The 21,260-nt window shown below is 43.5% G+C and overlaps 1 protein-coding gene across 4 annotated transcripts in view; it reads left to right on the top strand.

Annotated features, from left to right (window-relative positions):
• Window positions 1-21,260, top strand: part of TLL2 (tolloid like 2) — a 77,903-nt gene that overhangs the window by 10,272 nt on the left and 46,371 nt on the right. For 3 of the 4 annotated variants that reach the window (XM_085554411.1, XM_015866854.3, XM_085554412.1), the window contains exon 2: window positions 18,586-18,696. The exons of the other annotated variant lie outside the window; for it this stretch is intronic. In XM_085554411.1, the coding sequence (XP_085410537.1) occupies window positions 18,586-18,696 (111 nt within the window). The remainder of the gene's footprint in view (window positions 1-18,585; window positions 18,697-21,260) is intronic. 4 annotated transcript variants of the gene reach the window in all.

Genomic DNA, 21,260 nt, shown 5'->3' with positions numbered 1-21,260 from the left:
TGTGAGTTTTCTTCCAGCTGTTCTGAAATATATGCTGCTGACTCAGAATCCATGCCATGGATAGAACTTGGCCAGAATGCACTTGGGACTTGCAGGCTTTCTCCTGACCCAGAATAATAACAGAATAATACTCTTGGGTATTTTGTCTGTGTGTGGAATAGGAAGATTGTGGCTGAATTAAGTGATAGAAAGTCTGTGTGTGCCTGCGGGAGAGGACTGCCTTTGGAGGAGAAAGTGGGGCTGGAAGCCGTCATTGCAAACCTGGGGAAGCTGGCAGTGTTAGTATCAGCAGAAGGTATCATCAAACTTGCAACTAATGGCTAGGGAGGCTTTGGAAGGATATTTGCTCTCCAGTGTAAATGCTTGGCTGGAGCTTGGTCACTAGTGCCTACAGGGTGATTGAATGTCTGCGCAATTAATACGAAGGCTAAAGGGACTGTGTTTAGGGATACCTGTCATTTGTGCATTAGGAGTGGATGTCCCTGCCCTGTGATGCTGCTGTGTGGTGCAGGCAGCCGCTGCTTCCTTGAGGGCTGACCCGAGGGATGCTTCTTCCTCTGGAGAGAAACTCAGGAATCAGCCCTTGGAAAGACTGGAGGAGGATGATGGGGCTGTGCTACAGGTGGTGCCACTTCTCTCATTCTGCTACTGACGATGAAGAGAGTGTGACAGATCTCCAGACAGTCCGGTCTGCTCTGGGCTCCTTGTTACTCATTATCAAAAACCTGCCAGCAGCCTCCTTTACACTGTCACAAGCCAAGGTTCTGGCTTTGTCTCCAGTCCCCTGCTTTACCCCACGTTTTGCTAACGTACATGAATGCAAAGTCCTGAGATTCAGGTTCATGGTTCCAAAGTTCATGGTCTTGAGAATAAACAAAAAACTATTGTGATGGCTGCGAGCTGGGTACCCCATTAACCCGGAGTCATGAATATTTATTACATTGGATTACAAAAGAACATAGAGACTATATTGTATTTCCTATAACTTTATTTCCATGGCATCTTTTTCTTGCTGGGTCACTTTAATGTAAGCTTTGCTTATTTAGTTGCACACTTTAAGCCGATTAACTTTTTACTAATAAAATGTGTGTTGACTCCCTTTGTCCCAGCTCCTGTTTGTTTGTACCTATGCTCCTGTGACAAAGAGTCACAGAGAACTGCTTTAAGCTTTGGCTAAATCCCCCTGCTGGAAGCTTTGAACAAGCTGAATGTGTCTGGGGGTGATTTCAGTCTTGCATTTTCTCTCTTGCCCTGTCCCTGCCTGGAAGTTGGGCCTTGCAGAGCAAACTCTTCTGAACACCTCCTTCATTTCTGAAACCATTTGTGCTGCTATGGAGTTTGGCAAGAGCAATTCAGCCCGTTATTGTCACTCTCTGAGCTGTGGGTCAGAATAAAGCCAGCTTCTTACTACTAGCATTGGGGGGGATTGGGGAAGCTTTCCTGCCATAAAGAATGATCTGTGGTTCTTTATATTCAGTAGTTTCCCAGCTGGTAACTGCATTATTCCTTCTTTGCTTACAAACCTTGCTCTGCCATTCAGAGCCCAACCTATTGGATGTTCTACTGTTGGTTGGCCTCAGATAGATGATTACATCCTATTTTTTTTTTTGGAAAAGTCACCCTATAAAGAAATGTTCTTTTCCATCAAAGGCAACTCAGGCCAAAATGTTAAAGTGAGCTGGGAGCCTAAAGAGATGGATAAGTGCTTGGAGAGTATTCTTAAAAAACTTTTAATAAATTTGATCCTTTGTATTTGAATAATCCCTTGGAAACTGTGTGAGTATTTAAAAACAGCTGATCTGCCTCCAAACAAACTCAACAGCCTATTTTCATTGGGCCAGTGGCAAATGCCAAGGGAAGTATGGAGAAGCAGGGTAACGAGAATGGTACGTTCTCTAAAAATTAGTTTCCTAAACTCTAGTAGTTTCTGTGGTCCCTGAGACAGAATCATTAAAACTGGAAAAGACCACTAAGATCTCCTTGTTCAACCATCAACTCATCACCACCGTGCCTGCTAAACTACATCCATGCCATATTTCTACATTCTTTGACATTCTTTGAATGCCTCCAGGGATAGTGACTCCACCTCTTCCCTGGGCAGTCTGTTCCAATGTATTACCACTCTTCTGTCTTTCAGAGAATTTTTTCTTAATATCTGACCTGAACATCCCTGTGTACCTGGGAGAAGAGGCTGACCACATCCTCTCTACAAGCTGCTTTCAGGGAGCTGAAGAGAGAGATTAGGTCTCCTCTGAGCCTCCTCCAGACTGAACAATCCCAGTTCCCACAACTGTTCCCCATAAGATGTGTTTTCCAGACCCTTTACCAGTTCTGTTGCATTTTTTTGCGCATGCTTCAGTGTCTTTCTCATAGTGAGGGGGCCCCAAACTGAACACGTACTTGAGGTGCAGCCTCTCCAGTACCTACTACAGAAAGACAGTCATTTCCCTGCTCCTGCTGGCTACGCTATTTCTCATACAAGCCTGAATGCTGCTGGCCTTTTTGGCCACCTTGGCACACTGCTGACTCAAAGCCAGGCATTCATGCCAAGGTGCTGCTCCAGTCTGATGAGCTGTGAGATCAGCTCATGAAAAGGCTGGTGGTGAAAGTGATCTCCACTGATGCAGGAGGGAGTCTTCTCACACAGAGCTGCTTTGATGGGACTCACCACTGGTGGCAGGTGATGACCTGCAACCAGAAGGAAAAAGAGGGTAGGCAGGATGCAGAGACATAAAGAAGAAGGAAGGCCCTGCTTTAAAGCCCACTGCAAAGAGAAGCAACATTGTCCTTGGGATGATCTCCCCAGCACAGCAGCTGGTGATGACAGTGGTGTAGCCACTGATTTTCACTCTGTATCCCCATCCCATGAATTGGCTCTGCCTGGGTGGTGATTTTGCACAGGATCTGACGATATCCCTCTGGGCTGTGGCTGTTCAGGGACCAAGCAAGAGGCAGTGCTAACAGGCCTTGCTGTGTTTGCTAAGGGCAAGATGGAGAACCTGCCCATCTCAGCACCTGCTGGGTTCCCAACCAAGGAGCATTTGCAGGAAGACAGAACCATGGACTGACAGGTTGAGAGGGGTCTCTGAAGAGTATCTGTGAGGGGCTGTGTCTGAAGGGGCTGTAAGGAAGAAGTGGAAATACTATTCAGCAGAGTTTGTGTGATAGGATAAAGGGAAAAGGTTTCAAACTAAAAGATGGGAGATTTATATTGAATATAAGAAAAAGTTCTGTTTTGTGTGTGTGTGATAAAGGTAGTGAAGCACTGGCACATGTTGCCCAGAGAGGTGGTAGATACCCTATTGCTGGAGACATTCAAGGCCAGGTTGGATGGGACTCAGCAATCCTGTCATGCTGTAGGTGTTCCTGTTCATTGCAGAGGAGTCGAACCAGATGACTTTTAAAGGTCCCTTCCAACTTTAGTGATTCTTTGGTTTGAGGCAGACCAGCAGCTGCCGGAGCAAATGTCTGGGCGCTGTGTCTTTTCTGATCAAGCACAATGAAAATGTCCTTCTGCAATAAATGAACCTCATCCCTTTTGTTTCTTTTTCTCTTTTTCCCCAGTGGGTCTGGTGACCCTGCCTTCTGTACACAGCCAGGAGTTCCTCTGACAGAGTCTCACAGCTGTAGGAAACTGGAACCAGTTTGCATTTTTGGGGGCTGGAGTTTTTCCTGACATTGGTCTGCCTGAGGCTGGGAAATCTTTTTTTTTAGACTCCGAGCCAAAAAATGGCTTTTCTGCCTTAAAACAAGGCTAATGCAGAGAGACCTTACTGGCAGTGTTAAATTCTGGCAACTGTCTCATAGCGGCTCTGTCTCCTCTCCCCTTTGCCCTCTGCTTTTGTCAAACTGCAACCTCCCACTTCAAAGACAGGCACACTCCTGACACAAGACTATTTGCTATCCAGAGGGCACAAACATCTTGTCAGGGGAAGGAGTTGTTTGCATTGTAGAGACAATTCATTAAGGCTGGGAAATGTCAAAATTGAAGTTGCTTTTGCACATTCAATCCAGCCCTGCTTATGTGTAGTGATAGTCACTAATTATACGATTGCATTACGCTGCTGCTGGAATAGATCCAGCTCTGGGGTGAAGCAGACTGATGATGACAGGAATCCTTTCTCTTCTCTCGCAGAGCCAGGGAGGTGCACAGTGAACAAGGATGAAAAAGCCTCTGTCTTTGAGACAGCTGAGTGGCACCATGGCAGAGTGCATGCTGATGCTCTGCATCAGTGTTCCTGCACGCTCTTAAGTGAGCTGTGGCACCAGTCTTTTCAAAGATTCTTGATACCTTTGTGGTTTTCTGGGTGTTTGACATGGGAGCATATAGATTACTTGTGAAAGTGCCAAGTGCTTGCTACCATAAAGGAGAAAGCTGAGCTCTGACACAGAGTGCACCGTGCTAATGTACAGGGCTCAGCTGGGGTCTGACTTCGGGTGATTCTTTGTTTTCAGGACAAGGCTGGAAAGGGACGGATGGGCATGCTGCAGTAGGAGGCCATCCTCTGGCGAGGGAAGGCTCAGCAGCTGCTCTGTAAGTCAGCTGTGTCCAGTTATGCTGCAGTTGTGGCCACTTTATTCTGGTTTAAGTCTTGGCTGCTGCTGTTTTTCCTCTCAACTTTCTCCTTCCTTCTCCTTGTATAACTGAGCTTTGGGGAGAGAGTGCATTCAGTGTATGATCTGGTTGAGAAGTTTTTTATCAAGTTGGCTTCCACACAGACTGATTTCTTTGACCAGGGTTGCTTCCCAGTTTTGTGAGCACTTGTGGTAGCTCAGGAGTGGCTACAGAAACAAGCAACTGCTAAAGAGGAAAAGGAGAGAAGAGAAAAACAGCTTGCGTTAACAGGATAACCAACAGTTCTGCGGGCTGTATTCAGAGTGAAATGGTATTTTTGTTTTGCTTGTGCTGTTGTGCTCACTTGCCTGGGCTGTCATGGCTGTAGCTAAATGTCACTAAGAGATCCTCCAATTTTCATGAAATGATACAGATTTTATTTGTAAGTGATCAAACAAGACTAGAAAGCACTAACAAGAATGTGTTACCATTTTATTCTAAGTGTGAAAGGTAGACCATATTTGCATATGCATGAAGCACAAGCTTTGTTTAATGTTATTTTGTGCTGGATAGATTTAGAAAGCTTCACTGCGTAAGGAAGCAGAGCTATGTTAGGGTGGCTTCTTTCTTGAATTTCCAAGGATATGAAGGAATAACAATAGCTCCTTCAAATTCCTTAATGCTGTGGTTTTGTGCTGGTTCTTGACAACTTTTTTGATGTGGTTTATCATGAAGGGCCTTCAAATGGTCAACAGTTTCCTCCTGAGATCTTTCTGTCTTCAGAACCTTTGTTTTTAATCTGGATCTTAGTCTGTGAATAACTATATATTTATTACTTCTACCCTGCCTTTTCAAATGACCATGAGTTAATTTGCCTCTGCAGAATCTCCAGTGCACTGATATCTATTCCTGGAGTATTCTTTAGTAATATTCTCAAAACTTTACTGGATGAGCCAGACCCTAATTCACAGCCTGAGTTTGTTCCTAGCACTTTCTGAGGGCAGCCATTGCAACTTCACGTGCCCCAGACTTTCTGCAGAGATCAGGATAAGAAATACCTCCTATAACGTGGGCCTAAGTCAAGAGGCTGAACTGAAAAGGACCCTGTTACTGGTGGAGAGAGTAGAGGTGACTGCCTATAGCATGCTGAATCACACAGCTTTTTCATTCATTTCAGCTGCTTAACAGGATTACATGAGGAGTGGTTTCTGCCTCCAAGCATTTAGTGCCTATGGAGATCTGCAGCTGTCTGGATCGGTTAAGTGCAAATCTGATGACTCCCCTTTATGCAAAGGAATTTATGAATTACAGAAACCATGCAAATCAATTTCATGAGTAATTTTTCATGTGCTTCAACCTATGTCAGATTTGAAGAGGACTTTCAGTTAACTATGTCTCATCCCTGACAGTTTCCCCCTAAAAGAGATGTTTCAGGATGGCCACTAGGTGTAGGAGTAGGATAGTTTTGATGAATCTCCTTGCCTTGGGCAGTGGGAAACAGCACAGTGTGCAAATGAATTGAGGTTGCTTGGTCTTCTGTGGTATGACTCCCTTTTGAAGTGACAAAGCCTTGACTCCCTTGAGAGGGAAGGTAACTGCAGTACCTGAGTGCTGGCCAACAGCAGATGCTGTCTTGTGTATGGAGCACTGGGTTGAAGAGCTGGGACATCCAGCTCTTCTTTGAATTCTGTGGGAAAAAATTGTGTTGCTTCTTCAGGACATCCTAAGAAACATACCTTTGGATGGATCTTTGGGATTGTATTTGATGCCTGATTCAACAAGCTTTGTCTAGAGAAATGTGACACACTTTACAGTGCAGCGCCTTAATCCAGTGGATGCAAATTCTGCAGTGCTCTTTTCCTAAAGTGCAGGTGTATCATGCCTTTATTAACAAGCAAAATATTGTCATCTATGTTATTTTCCCTTTCTATTGTTTTTAATTCTTCTGATAGCCTCCCCAGCATTTCCAAATGGAGATATTTATTGCCTGCTTCCCTGACCGGATCTACTTTGAGAAGAGCAGTAGCCCTGTATGAATTCCTTGCCTATCTGCTCAAGCTTCTGATCCACCCGAGTACAGACAGTCGGTTGAATGTGGTCTAGATGAAATATGCTGTTGCCAGAATGGAACAGAGTGGGAAGCCACAGTGAATGCAGTAAAAGAGAGGCAATTTCAGATATACAGCAAAATATTGAGGCATAGATTCCCAAGATACATAGGGTACCAGAGCATCATTTGTGCTTCTAACAGCTACAGCCTCATATCTGTGGTAACATCTGGATGATGACTAGGCAAAAATCACTCCTGTCCTGAGAGTAACTCAGTTCTGTGGAACCAGGAACAGGGGATGTTTGTGCTGTGTGACTTGGCAGACCTTCACATGCTCAGGTGCTCCTTACAGGTCTTTCCCAAGGTCTTCTATCTGTGAGCCTGCAAGCGTGATGCTGCAGGGGTGGGAACCCGGCAGGAGGCAGCATTTAGACCAGTCAGCAGCATTCCAAGGAGAGGGCACTGGGGGAGCCCAGGCAGACCTAGGAACAAAGGAGCTGTTGCTCAGAGCTGCATGATGAAACCTTTCTCTGTGGAATCCAGACAATCTCCCCATTTATGTGTAAGTGGCATTTGGTCACAGTTTTTGGGGAACATATGGAAACTGTTTAAATTAGCTGTATGAGCCATACGTGAAACAGATGCATGTTCTTGAGTAGGCTTTTGTAATTTATGTTTGAGCAAGTGAAGGGTGCATCTGGCTTGCTTGGTGAGTGGCAAGCACTTCCTCACCCATATGTACTAAGGTGCTTGAAGTGAAACAGAACCAAACATTACAGGATGTATATGGATAAAGATCGACTTCTCACCGGCACCTACTGCATAAATAAGATGAATAGATGTAATAGCACTCGATCCTTCATTGCTTTCCTGATTGCTCACTGCTGGTGCAGTGATCAGTAATTAGAGGGACATGAAACCTTGTTGTAGAAAGCAGAACTGCTGTGGCTTTTGAGTCCTGATAGGAATTTCATATTGGGAGGAACTGCACCCAAAAGTGATGCCTCTAATTGGAGCTGTGATGGCCTCTGAATTTGAGGAGTTCTGTACACTGGGAGGACTGTGTTGCTAGACAGCCCTTTGTGCTCACTGTGGTGTATGTGGTGGAAACAGGACAAATTGGCTTTGAATTGGCAGCGGGCAGCCTAGGCAGATGTTGAATTATCTGCAGATGCCTCAGTTTTCAAAGGCATTAGTTTTAGGTTGATAGAGTGTCACCAGGCAGTTGCGAGAGAATTGTGTTCCTTCATAGCCCTTCATACCATTGCTGCTGGTGGGTTTTTTATTGTTTCTCTCTCTCTCTCTCTCTCTTTCTCTCTCTCTCTCTTTTTTTTTTTTTTCTTTTTAATATTATTATATATATATTTTTTTTCTTAATTGTGATCACTGGACTTTATACTTTCCTGTCCCTCATCTGAAATGTGAGCTGTGCAGAGCTCCCTGGGCCACAGTCTTGCAAATGTTAGCCATTTGCTGCCACTGCTGTGCTACAAGCCCTGACTAAGGTGTGTTAAGGATGGGCAGTGTGCCACTGCAGCAAGCCCTGGGGTTGCTCAGAGCAGTCTGACCTTTCTGACATGGGTGTTAACAGAGCAAGGAAAACTTTCTGAGATTCCCCTTTCCCTCTCTAGCTCAGTTTGGGGCTGAATCAAAGGATCTGCAAACAGGTGCCTTGAATTCACTGCAGCACAGCTGGTAAACATGTCCAAATGTAGAAATAATGTATTCTTGTATCAGAAATGCTGAGGCACACCTGAGGGAGTGATTGAGCACCTGGTGGGAAGGCAGGGCCAACCCAGGGGAGCTCAGGTGCATGCAATGCACCTGAGTGACTGGAAGGGATAAAGCCAGGATCCACCCCTCACAGACCTCATGTGAGGGCTGGCAGTGGAGGTGAGGGTATTTCTTTAGAAGTTCCTATATACCTATAGCCTTCTGAAGGTAAGCAACGTCTTAACTTTCCATTGTGTTACAATGTTACACTTCTTAAACTTAAGAAGTGAGCCCGAGAGTTGTTCAGTGTCTTCTCTCTGGCCAGTGTTGATGTTTTGGGTTGCGGGCAAGTCTAGGTGAAACATCTCCTGTGCTTTGAGCTCTCCTTCTAGTTTTGTTCGTGCACTTCTTCAAACTATTTTTGTTAGTGGTGAGACTTATCGGGAAGCATCTTCGTCACTTGTATTGCTCTAGTAATGTTTTGCGTGTTGCAGGGGGTGGAGCACTTCATTTTGCATATTTTTAACCCTTAAATACTTGTGGTGAAGCCAGTTCAGGACAGTGGCTCGATTCTTCACAAGGAAGGGCTGTGCTCCGCTGTCAGGGTGAGCAGTTTCTACTCTATCTGCTTAGGGTGCTGCAATGATTTTCTGTGCATGGTGTCTCCTCCTGAGGGGTGTTCATATGGATTCATTGTAAAGGGAGGGAAGGAGATACAACGTGTTGGTCTCTTTTTATGGATTGTTGTTGTTAGGAAGGGAAGAAGTATATTTCATGTGGCTTGCCCCTTATTAGTGCAGCATAAGATACAATATGAAACATGGCACTTAGCTCAGCACATGCCTGGGAGGGTACTGGTGTCTTACATGGCCAACTTGCTTGCTTAATTTCTCTTCTAAACCTGTAGTGTTTGGTGGTCTGCTAGATTAAGCTACAAAACACAGTCGCTTGTTTTGTCTGTCACTACCGCTTGCTTTTCTTGATACTGTGACTTCATAGCTTGCAAGAATCCCAATTCTGTGGGGGTGCCAAGCCTTCCAGTCCCTGGAGTGAGATCAGTGCTCTGTGAAGGTCCTTCCTAGTCGGCATTGGAATGTGTCATTTGCCCATTTCTTGAGATCTCATACAAGAGCAGCATTTATTTTGTCTTTTCTTTCTTTCCTTGTGTGTGTTTGTTTTTTGTTTTTGTTTTTTTGTTTTTGTTTTTGTTTTTCCTGTCTGTCCTGCTCACCCATCTATGCATGGCTTAGGAAATAAACTCCAGTATAGTCAGGGGGTGATTTGGGGTATATATCCTATGCTCCCACAGTACCATTCTCTGGCTGCTAATCTCATTCTGATCTCTTCATTGTTGTGTTTTTGGCAACCAAAATTCCCCGCCCAGGCCTGAGAATTTAACATCAGCACATTTGCATGACTGATCAGATTTGTCTCGCTTCTATGATGACATTGTTTCTATGGAAAATTAATGGATTCTCACGTTGTACTTTTAATGGCTGAAACCAACTCCCTGCCACCTTTCCATCCCCAAGCTCAGAGGGGGAGTCTGTAAACAGCTCAAATTAGCCATCCTCTATAAGTAGTTCCCATTTCTTTCCTCCCTCCTGTCTGCTTCTTTGCCTCTTTTCCAGTGGTGCCACAGCACTTCTCTCCTGGTGCTGGTGGATGGAGAGCAATGAGTAAAATAAGGCAGTGTTTGATTTCCTTGTCTAGCCTGTGAATAGATGTGATCTATCATGAACTACCCTCTTTCATCCAGCACTGTATTGAGAAATTCTTGGCCTGTCTTTAAGTTTGCTCCAAACAGACCAAAGTTTTACATTCTTTCTTTTCAGGATATAGCTTAGTTTATTGTTTTGTTCCTGTTTATTTTTTCTGATGAGCCTTTTTGTTTGTTTGTGTGTGTGTATTTTCTGCATGCCTGCTTAGGATCACCTGTTCCCAGCTGTGTTGCTTGGGGCTTTAGCCAGGTGAGAACACCTAATGCATCAGGGAAAGAGGGGTGTTTTTGCAACAAAATCTGCCACCTGAAGAAGAACATCTATTCCCAAGTGATACAGTTTAAATGAGTTGTAGTGGTTCACTTTACATTGAAGTCAAGGGTGGTAAAATGACTTTAAGGGGAGAAAATGCTTAGCTGTTGAATTACTCCAGCCGAAGTTCAGGATTGCAGCAGTTTTAATTTTTCATCTGCATCTTTAAGGTTGTTGTTCCTCAACTTCATTTGAAAGAATGAATTCAGGGCAAGTCCCATGATGTGAGAGTTACCTGAGGAGAAGAGCTTACCTGGATTAATTCCTACCGGAAGACTGAAGCTGATGGCCAACAGGTTCAGCAGGTCTTTGTTCTGTGGGTCAGCTGGTCAGCACTTTGGTAATTAAGGTGTTCTGCTATGAAGTACAGGCAGAAAAGTATAGGGAGCAAGATGGCTGAATTACTTCGAACAAAAGTGTTGTCAATGATGTAAGTTAAAATGCTGAAGATACAGACATAAACTGTTTGATTTGAATTCTTGTGGTATGAGGAGGTAAGTGCAAGAGTAAATCTGCTTTGTACTGGCAGGGCCTGGGCTGAAGCAATCGACTGTGCAAAGTGTTACTTTTCTGGATGTAGCTGTTGCATGGGGCTTTGGATTATATTAGCAAGGATAAAATGCCTCCAAGTGAAGGGCCACAAATCATAGCTGGGCCAATAGGAAGGGAAAGGGGACTGTAAAACAGGAAATCAATTTAATACTCTGTGGGTGTTTGCTGTGTGCTCACCCTTCCTTCAAATTGCCAAAGGAAAGATTAATTAAAGTTATATCGAGCAGCAAAAATGATGGAGGGTGTGCGATGGGGCTTGTGAGGTACAGCTTTCTCCATAATTAATTGACAAAGGCACACTTGGATTTCATTACCCAGAACCTTGCCATCTCCTTCTCTTAAAGGGCAGCAAGAGTGATGCTGTATTTTCAGTGAGGAGCATTTTGTATTCACTTTGGGAAGGTGAAGTAGGGAGGGAGGGAAAAGGTGCTGCCTCTTGTCAAGTAGCACCTTCGTCAAATCCCACTATGCACTTTTTGGAGACTATCAGTTAAGATCAGAAAACAAAATGCATTTTTCTGTTGATGGTTTTGATTCCTGGTTTTCACTTCCACCATGGTTGAGAGCTGTGTGCACCACAAAGTGTAGATTTTGGCAGGGAATGGTGATAGCTGGACCCTGGATGACTTGTCTGTCTGCTGCAACATGAAGCTGTATTGGGGAGGTTCAGGTTGGGTTAGGAAAGTGTTCTTCAGGAGCGGATGGGGCAGACCCTTGAACGTGCTCCCTGGGGCAGCAGTCACAGCCCCAAGCCTGTTGGAGTTCAAACTGTTTTTGGACCTTGCTCCTAGACATGGGATTTGAACTTTGGGCGGTTCTTTGTGGAGCCAGGAGTTGGACTTGATGATCCTCGTGGGCTCTTACCAAGTCAGGGCATTCTATGATTCTACTTATTTAAGCTTCTGCTTGTTTGTTTGGGCAAGGACATCTTGCCAGGATGTTGGCTTACAGAAAAAATGATGTAAGGTCTTTTTTGTGTGACCATTTGCTTTTCCCTTATGCGCCTCTAAACTGTGCAACTTGGAGACTGAACAGATCCATGAATGCTAGCCCTATTTAAAAACCAGTTTCCCTGCACTGTCTTGTACAGACCAGGAAAGTGTCAGATGCTCAGTTGACAGGTGTAGGTAGCTAGTTACCACTTGTGAACAAACCTGGTCAAAATATAGTTGTTTGTATCCACGGTGCCTTCTGGTCATCTGTTGTCTATCTACATGTGAAATGTGGCCAAGAAGTGCACTGCAAGCTGTGTACAGCTTGTGTGGAGATCCATTTTGATATGCATGGGCAGAGCTGTCTTGTGTCAGCACTGCAATGGGGCATGCACAGACATCCAGAGGAGTCAGCAGTGTGCCAGAATGTTAGTCTGATCACATAACTCAACTTCCTTTATGGGAGGGGTTAAGCTGACCCCTTGGATTTTACATGCTTCATTACGGGGAAGTAGCATCCTTAACCCTGTAAGCTGCTCCAAAGTATTACACAGCAGACGTCCTTTTTTAGTACTTCTATGAATAGTTGGATGTTTAACCATTCAAGACACCATAAAGGAAGCTGATTTTCTGCCTGTGGCATGCATTTTCTGCTCTGAGTTCATAAATGCCATTCTGTGTCACTCGTACCAGGAATGGTTTCATAGATCACTTGGTAGAAGTGACTACCATGAAGGTGTGCAAAAGACGGAGACCTTGAGTGAGGAAGCAGCCAACAGTGGTAGGAAAGTTATGAATATTACAAAGAACAAGCCTTTCCCCTAACCTAAATATGACAGGCAGTATTACTCAAGCCACTGATTATTATTTTCATTTCCGAGTTAAAATAAGGTGGAATTCAGCCAAGAGTATGAATTGTTCCTTAAAGCCAAATGTTATGTAAGCTCACACGTGTGCTTGCAGCTTTGCACAAGTTCAGGCTTAAAGTGCGTGTTTGTTACTGCTTTGTCACCTTCCAGGGAAAGGCATTCATTGAACTGTCTCTTGCAGAGAACTTCCCAAGAGAGGGTGCTGTGGGAACACTACGTGTGATAATATAGTTCAGACTTCTGCAGAAGTCTGAATAGGACATCAGACTCTGAATCCCACAGTGTTTTGATGTTGTTGAAATGTTTGTCATAGTTTAGAAGTGGGCTGTGTTAGGTGTTATTCCACAAACTTAGACCCTGAAATGAAATGTGATCCTTGGGTGGGGGAACTTCTGCTTACTGAGAAGTGAATTGTTGAGACTCTTTTGCTGGAGAACCATGTTTGTGCCAGACAGCAGGCTGGCTGTAGGCACCTTTGCTGTGTGGGTAAGTTTGCAGTAGAGCCTTCAAACCAGCTTATCCTCAAGGTTGGCCAATGATAAACTTCTGGTTGTTCCTACTGAGGAGAAACAGATTGATCCAGATTGAAGCATAATGGCTTAATATGGCAGTTTTGATGCTTTTCTCTTAATTATTGCTGTTGCTGCTTGCTTCCCATTCTCCTTTGGTGCATATTCTGGCCTTATTTCTAAAGTGTACATTTAGGATTGTTTTCTGTTCTTTCACTGATTACTGCCTTCTTTTGAGGCTTTTCTCTTTTGTGACACAGTTGTTACTTTGCACAAGGGAATCTGATTTTCTTCTTTAAGGTATGAGTCTTTTTCATCGCATTTCAGCATACTTTCTTACTGGTTCCATATCTGCAGGTGATTCAGCAATAACAGACTTGCATGTCAGTGCATGAGAAGAAAGAAAAATGAATGTGCTGGAAATTCACTTTGATCTGTTGATTTATTTATTGCTAGAGTGCAGGAGCCCTAATGAAAGTGTGGCCAGCCCTGAAAACTCAATCTCTTGCACTTGGACCTGCCAGGCTGGGAAGCATCAGCAAATGCTGAGAAATAACTTGCAGGCTTTTGCTAGTGAGTGAATAGTCATGGAATAACCCACCTGTATGTGCAGCCAGCACTCCTTGCCTATAGCTCTTGTTGACAAGGTGGGATGCTGGCTTTCCCTTGTTCTATTCTGGCATGGTGCAGTCACTTTTGGAACAACAGGAGCTGGTTCCCTAGGATCTTTCCATAACAAAGACTATGGAGAAGATACTTGGATGGGGACAAACGCTGTCCCTTACATGTGCATGTATGATTATCTCAGGTATGTGTTCAGGCCACATCCTTTGATTGCACTTTGAGTCACGAACAGCTGGCATGGCTCATCACCAGAGTGACAATTGAGTCTGCTCCTTGGGTTACCTGACTGTTGTATCACAAAATTGGAGGTGCCAGGGTTACTTGTGCAAATGCTTCTTCCTTGGATGTTTTGTACTGACTCGCATGCTCAGGTAGTCAATCACGAGGCATTCCTTCTTGGGAGCTCAGCTATCACCTACGCAGAGAGGTTGTGAACAGCACCGGAAACTGAGTTTGAGTCATGAAGGCTGCTGAAACAAATGTGAGGCATCTGTTTGGATTCACATTGCTATTTGTTTTCCATGCTTGTTGCTATACTGCGCAGCAGGAAATCTGCCAGGCAAGAGTAAAGTCCTTCCAGCAAAAATGTGTTAAAACTACGTAGAGGAACTGAAATAAGTCTGTCAGCATGAGCTATGCCAACTGGCTGCAAGTTCAGAAAAGATCCTTGAGCTGATGGCATAAGCTAACTTCATGTTTCTGTCCTTACAGAAAGAGGGTTCCTTTGAATCACCTTGTAGAGTGTAATCCTCAATCTAGGTTCACATTCTATTCGGCACCTAAAACCTGCCATTACATAACCAAAGCTTCAGCCAGTGAAACCCTCTCTGAGGAGGAGTGGGACAGAGGGACTTTTCTAGGCAGGCAGAGCATGCCTGTTTCCAAGGTTGCTTTTTCTATGAATCTATTGCAGCTGTTCCTGATGGGCGCTTCAAAATTCCTGCAATCTCCCATGGTGTCCAGAGTCCAACTGCTTTGTAGCTTCCTGTCATCAGTGTAAATCTATGGACTATACTGATCTTTTGGTGCTGGAACGGAGCATTCCTGCAAGAAATCATGGCAGGCAAATGGGTTTAAGTTTTGCTCCTAGACTTGCTTTGGAGGCTGGGCATGAATTCAAATGCAGATGTTGTTTGATATTTTTCAAGTATAGTTAAGTTCTTCTGTTAAGTGGCCTTAATATACTTGTGTAAACTTGGGGCTGATGGTGGTGAGGGCGAAAAACAGCTTCAAGTCAAAATATATAGAGACAGAGGTAAGCAGGCTTGTAACAAATCACAGTATTGCATTTTGTTTGGGTGCTTATTCTTAGGAGTAATGTTCTTTTTTTTTTTTTTTCTACTTTGATGCCTTTGAGATGATGGGGGGGGGAGGGAAGCAGAAAGGAAAGACATTTCATTAAAGAACTGGAGTAAGCATGTTCTATGGAATATGATTTTAAACTGTTGCAAACACTTTTGTATTGAATCTGCATGAGAGACAGCAGTTTGGGTTTTTTTTTCCTATTCTGACTTAAAACTAAGGAAAGAAGAGAATACAAGTAGGAAGTAGAAGTGGGAGAAAAAGTTACTTGAGGGCACTGTGGGAAGAAAAAGACCAGGGGCTGTTTTGCAGAGAAATGGTTTCAGAAAGAAGATGCTCTGGGCAGCCACATTGCTTTGGAGTTAGTGAGTGCCAAAGCCCCCAAGGCAGGTTACTGTGCTGTGCAAACACCAGCATGTGGACTGTTCTCCTGGGGAAGAAATGTTCTGAAAATGAGGACAGCTTTTTATTTTTTATTTATTTATTTTTCTTAATTATTGAGTGATGGATTTTATTTGTTTATTCTTCCTTTGCCTCAACAAACAACTGCTTTCTCATTGCACGTGCTGGGGAGTGGTGGGGTTAAACATTCTGAGTAGTTGATGCATACTGCTCTTCCAGCATGGAAGCAAACTCTCTCATATTAACTGCATCAGCCTTAATAAGGGCTGCTCTGTTCTAACTATCCGGAGCGATTAATGCATCATCTTAAACAAAAGCTGGCACACTGTTGCGCTGAGTGTTAAGAGTTTGCACCTGGCTGTACGCGACAGAGATTTCTGCCAAGAGAAATACTGGTTTCCAAGTTTGCTAGCCTGCTGTTCAGAGATCTTAATTTTTGTTTTTGTTTTCTCTTTTGGAAATCCTCCCATGTTAAATTAAAAAGGGGACGTTGGTAAAGGAAATCAGAAGGAATGCTTTCAGAGGTTTAATTTGCCAGAAGTCTCTGAACTTGTGACCCTTTAAAATAAAATACTTGTGCTTTCCTGTGGGACAGCTCTGTTGGGGTGGAAGGAAGCGTCTTTCAGGCCTGCATGCCTTTAGGAAGGAGCCTTTGACAGCACACGAGAAGTTGCAGTGCAACATTCTCAGCCAGGATTTCCAGTGAAGAAAGTTGCTTAGCTGGCTCAGGACTGTGATAAATCGTGGTTCCCCTTGAGCATGCTGGGACTATAGAGAGCTGGAAATAAATGTGAGGGAAATTTGGCTTTTGTAGTGGGCCATCTTTCAGGATGATGCATGGCTTTGTAACTGAAAGAGATTACTGTGCTGGGGTTGGGGGAAAACTGTTTTCTGTTGGGAATAAAAATGTAACAATTCTATTTCTTTAAATCCATACCACAACTTTGGCATGTACTTACTACCTTGACCTGAAAAACAAACTATGCGGTGCTAATGGAAAATAGCCCCTGAGAGTCAGTGGTGGTGGAAATTACTCTGGGATTGAAATGGTACTAGAGGTTTGTGTTAGGGTGGGGAATGGATGTCTCTCCAGCTGGTGTAATAGTAACTACAGAATGTGGATGGAGAAAGAATCAGAAGGCATGTGATGCTGTTTGCCACATTGTCCTGAGAAAGTCATTTCTCTGTATGGATAAAAATATCTTAAAATTGCAGTCAGAGGAGAGTATGTCCCCTTTTCTTTCATCGGCCATTCCCAATCAGTCTGCCTCTTGGTTATGCTGGTAGACTTGTTAGTTGGTGGTGAGCTGATAGTATTTTATGTTCTGCGTGAGGAATTTGGTTGCCTAGACATTGGGGAGAGCCCGAGTTATGCTTCTCTGTAGAGTCTGTCCTAGTTTTAATTAATGTCAGTCAGTGCATAGATTTGTCTGCAGTACAGAGTCTTCTGGAGCTGTTGCTATATTTCTATACTCTGGGGTTTTGGTAGCACTGTTAATGAGACACTGCCAAAAAGCTATAGTCAGTCTCCTGCAAGGCTGAGTCCTGTCTCCCATTTCTCTACTATGGCCTGATAACATCAGGCAGGCTGAGGGAATGGGAAACAGCTGAATCTCTGTGCTTGTACCAGGGCTCAGCTGCTCGAGGCAGCTCTTTGGTGAGGTGACGTGTGGCAGCTGGATGCCCTGTAGCACGCATAGCTCTGTAGGAGTTAACTCTTTATAATTCAGTTACCACAGATGCAGTTGCAGGTTTCCGATATACGGGTGAACAGCCTGACACTTTTCATTTGTCAGTCTTGTCAGTAAAAGCAAATTGATGAGTAAAACCTGTTGGTTACTTAGGTCTAATTTATTCCAATCAGTGATGCTGCGGGCATAGCAATGGGACAATTTTTCCCTCCAGGAATGTAGCTGTTGTTGGTTGTGATTCCATTGCATCTGGTCACTACTGCGGAGAGCAACTCTACATTGCTCCTTGCTTGACTTGTTGAGCTGTCTTGAACTGTACCAGGAATTATTTTCTCTATTGTTTATTTGGTATGTTTTGTTTTTCATCAGCCTACACAGACTATGAATTTTAACAGCTCAGTTTGTAACATCTTTGCCATCTCTGAAAGGTCTGTTCTGTTTGGTCAACTGCTTCATCATCTGCATTTACTTAGCTGCGTTTTTTCAATATGAACTATACACTGTGCAGAGTCAACTGAACTCTCCCAGTTCAGTTTATATATATATATATATATATATATATATATATATATATATACAGTGTGTGTATATATTTATATATATATATAAAAAATCTTCCAGTATCTATCTATATAATTATATATAATCTTCCAGTATACACACACATGTGTATATATATGTTTTTTTTAAATTTTTCCAGTCTTATTTGAGCTGTGAGTGTTGAGGTATCACTTTATTTACTTTATTTTCATGGCTTCTAGCTGCAATTGAAGGACTTTTACAAATCTAAAAGCTCTGCAAACATCAGTCAGTGTAACTAATGCACGAGAGGACAAATAAATGACATTTCTCCAGTTAAGTGGGAAGGCTGGCTACATGCTTGGATTTGGAGCCGTTTAGCACTGTGTCTGATGAACGTGTGTAGTAGGTCCCATGAGCTGACAGTTTGTGGTTTTCCTGTTTTATGCAAACTATTAGCCTGAGATGGTGTGGATGCACCATCATAATCTGAGCTGTCCCTTAGCTCTCTCCTTCACACTATATAGCAAAATACCCATAACTGCCCCTTGTAGGCTTTAATGAATGGTGAACGCCAGCACCGTAAAGCTCGGTTGAGTCAGTCCTGCATTGAAGTAACACAAGGCATCTCAGCTAATAAGCTCCTGTCTGTGCTTCTGCACAGTGGTTCAATTTAAATACTGTCACCTAGCTTCCACTAATGTCTACTCTCTCTGTACTTATAAACCGTTGCTTTGTATTACGTTTTTCTGCTCCATGGAGGTGTGATATGGTCTGCGTAGGAATTATCCTTTCCTTCCAGAATAAAACTAATTGCAATTTGTTTCTCTCCAGCTGCCTTTTGGGGTGATATCGCTTTAGATGAAGATGATTTGAAGCTGTTTCAAATAGACAGAACTGTTGACTTAACAAAGCACTCAGCTGGCAACGCAAGACACACTTCAGGTAAGGGCAGCCCAAAGGTGACACAGCCTTCTTTCCTTTGGTTTTATTGTCAGATGGAAGAGTTCTTTGTCATTCATGTGGCCTGTTCTCACAGGTAGGGAAATGCATACAGAGAGAAGCTAGTTATGTGATTAAGAATGAGAACCAACTCTGAACTTCGTTAGATAAAAACAGTCAAGATGTGCATAGAGGGCAATGGTGCAGCCCTTCTGTTTAGCCTGAGGGAGTTTCAAATTTACAGCACTGGTTTCTTCCTTTTGAAGAACTGCCTCTGCAAATTTGAAGGGAGATTTGATTGAAACAGGGACATTCAGTTTGGCATTAAATTTAACTCTTACTGTTCTCTCCTCTTTTCTTTTAATCTTGATGGGATAATGCATTTTTCAGTTTGTTTTTTTTAACGTAAGTAAAACCCGTTGGTGTCTTGCATATGGGCTACCCTTGAAGTGATTATGTAATTGATACAGATTAACAGTCCTTGTGATTTTTTTTTTTTGTAAAGCCAAAAGATGAGGTAATATATGCTGATGTTACCTTCTGCCCCTACACAGCTCTTACATATGCTCAGTTTTGTGCCAGACTGGAGTTGTTTCTTGAGTCAGAAGCTCTGATTTGTCTCCATCTCTAAGAGTGTCTGAAACACTCTGCAGCTGGTTTGGAGAGTGTGAAGAGACTCCCTGCAGTATCATAGCCTTTACTTCATTTTATGATGGCAGGAAAACTAGTTGGAATCTGAGCTTTGAGAGGCACTGGTGGAACTGGAGATAGGGCAGGTCAGGACAACCTTTATTTCTCTCTGCTGCTGTGCTCTTAGGTTAGCAAGTATGGTGAAAAGTTGAGTAGAGGCTCGGATCAGTGGGGCATCGTGTTCACCTGATGCCTGTGCATCTTGGCTCATTTTGTGTTATTCATAAGGGCTGGCAGCTGGTTCTGAATCCTTGTGACTGCCTGCCTTTAGTTTCTGTAAGCCCTATTCTGGGGTTCAGTGCTATAGCAGCTTCCTGTTAGAATAAGTCAGAAAGAAAGATGATGCATCCGACTCAGATGCATACGTTAATGTCAACATATCTAAAGTCATACTGATTCTAAAATTCTGTGCAGTGGGGGTCTGCACGTTTCTTACTGTTATTGATTGCTTCCTGTAAATGTGTTCTTGTGTTGCTTACCCTGTTAATGTTGTTTTGAACGTGGTGTGTTCTCAAGTGTTAGACTACTAGGAGTCAGTTGCATTGAGAGCAGAAGGCAAATCATAGAATGAGGACCCAGTAGGTGGGACAGGCACTATTCATCTTTTCTGTGTCTGTCAGCTACAGAAGTTAGAAGATATTTCTGTGGAAGCAAAGCCAAATGCTGACTGTGTCAGTTTGCTGTGGTTGTTCTTATAGTTGTCAAATCTGAAAGATTTTTCTTGTACTCAGACTCATGCCAGGCATGTATTTTGTAACCTACGTTTATACTGTAAGGTAGACAGTGGTCTCCTGTAATCATGACTCATGTTGTGTAATTGGGCTTTATGAATTAAAGCTCAGGTGGTGCTTCATGTAATAGGCATTAGGGGAATTCTGATGCTGTGCTCACCTGCCACTGTCATCATCACTGGCAGATTTCATTCTTCTCACTGACTTTCAACCCCTGGAAGTGCAAGCTGACAATTGGCCAGCACCTGGGCCTGTCATTGTAAGCTTAGGTTTCTGCAGTGCGTGCATAGAGGGTCCTCTGTATTCACCTGCTCTCTACAGAAGCAGGAAGAATTGATTCTTCTCCTGTGGGGCTTGCTTGACACTTGTGAATTGCAAGAGGGTGGTCTACTTTGGCATGGTGGGGATTGGGATCTATTCTTCCCTGGGAGAAAGTCCTGCTTTCTGCTTTTTTACTTCCAGTGGGAAGAATGCAACCTCTGTACAGAAATGGTCTAAGACCTTTTATGAGTGGGTCCCCTTGAATTATAACATTTCAGAGTTTCCTAAAGCTGTTAATAGGATTAGTTGCATAGTGGAGGAAGTACTTAATACATACATACACACAGGCTCTTCGTATCTGGGAGCTGCAGTTCTGAACAAGCTATTAGGCCAAGAATTCTTCTTTTCTGTGTCCCCAGAAAATGCTGTTTGGCTGAGAGGAGTGGGAGGAGGGGTGAAAATAGTGCTATTTGACACTCTAGGGCTGTTGAGAAGCGTAAACCCTACTAGCTTGTGTAGAACATCTGCAGCTGTCAAGCTCCAGAGGAAGAATGAAGTTTCCACATTTGTATGGGTGATGGTTCTCCAGTGAACCTAGATGCAACTAGGGATGATTTCAGTAAAAGCTGTGCCTTGGCTGATGAGAGCTGAGGCTGTCAGATGTGGGAAGCTTTCTCGTTCCAACTCTCCTCCTTTACCTTTTTCCATTCCAGTCTCCTTTCTAGAAAGACAGTTATTGCCCTTCTCTAGACCCTTTGGAAGGAGGCTCTGCACAAGAATTGTAGCTCTTATTTTTTGTACTGAAAGCCTTTTGGAATGCAGAATAGGATCTCATAGTCTTTATTCATGTGGACAACCTCTTTTGTGCCAGAAGAGCTGCCTTGT

Source organism: Coturnix japonica, chromosome 8 (assembly GCF_054131305.1).
Source record: "Coturnix japonica strain WE chromosome 8, WE-NBRP24, whole genome shotgun sequence".
Lineage (NCBI taxonomy): Eukaryota > Metazoa > Chordata > Aves > Galliformes > Phasianidae > Coturnix > Coturnix japonica.
This window is presented reverse-complemented; position numbering and strand designations above follow the sequence as displayed.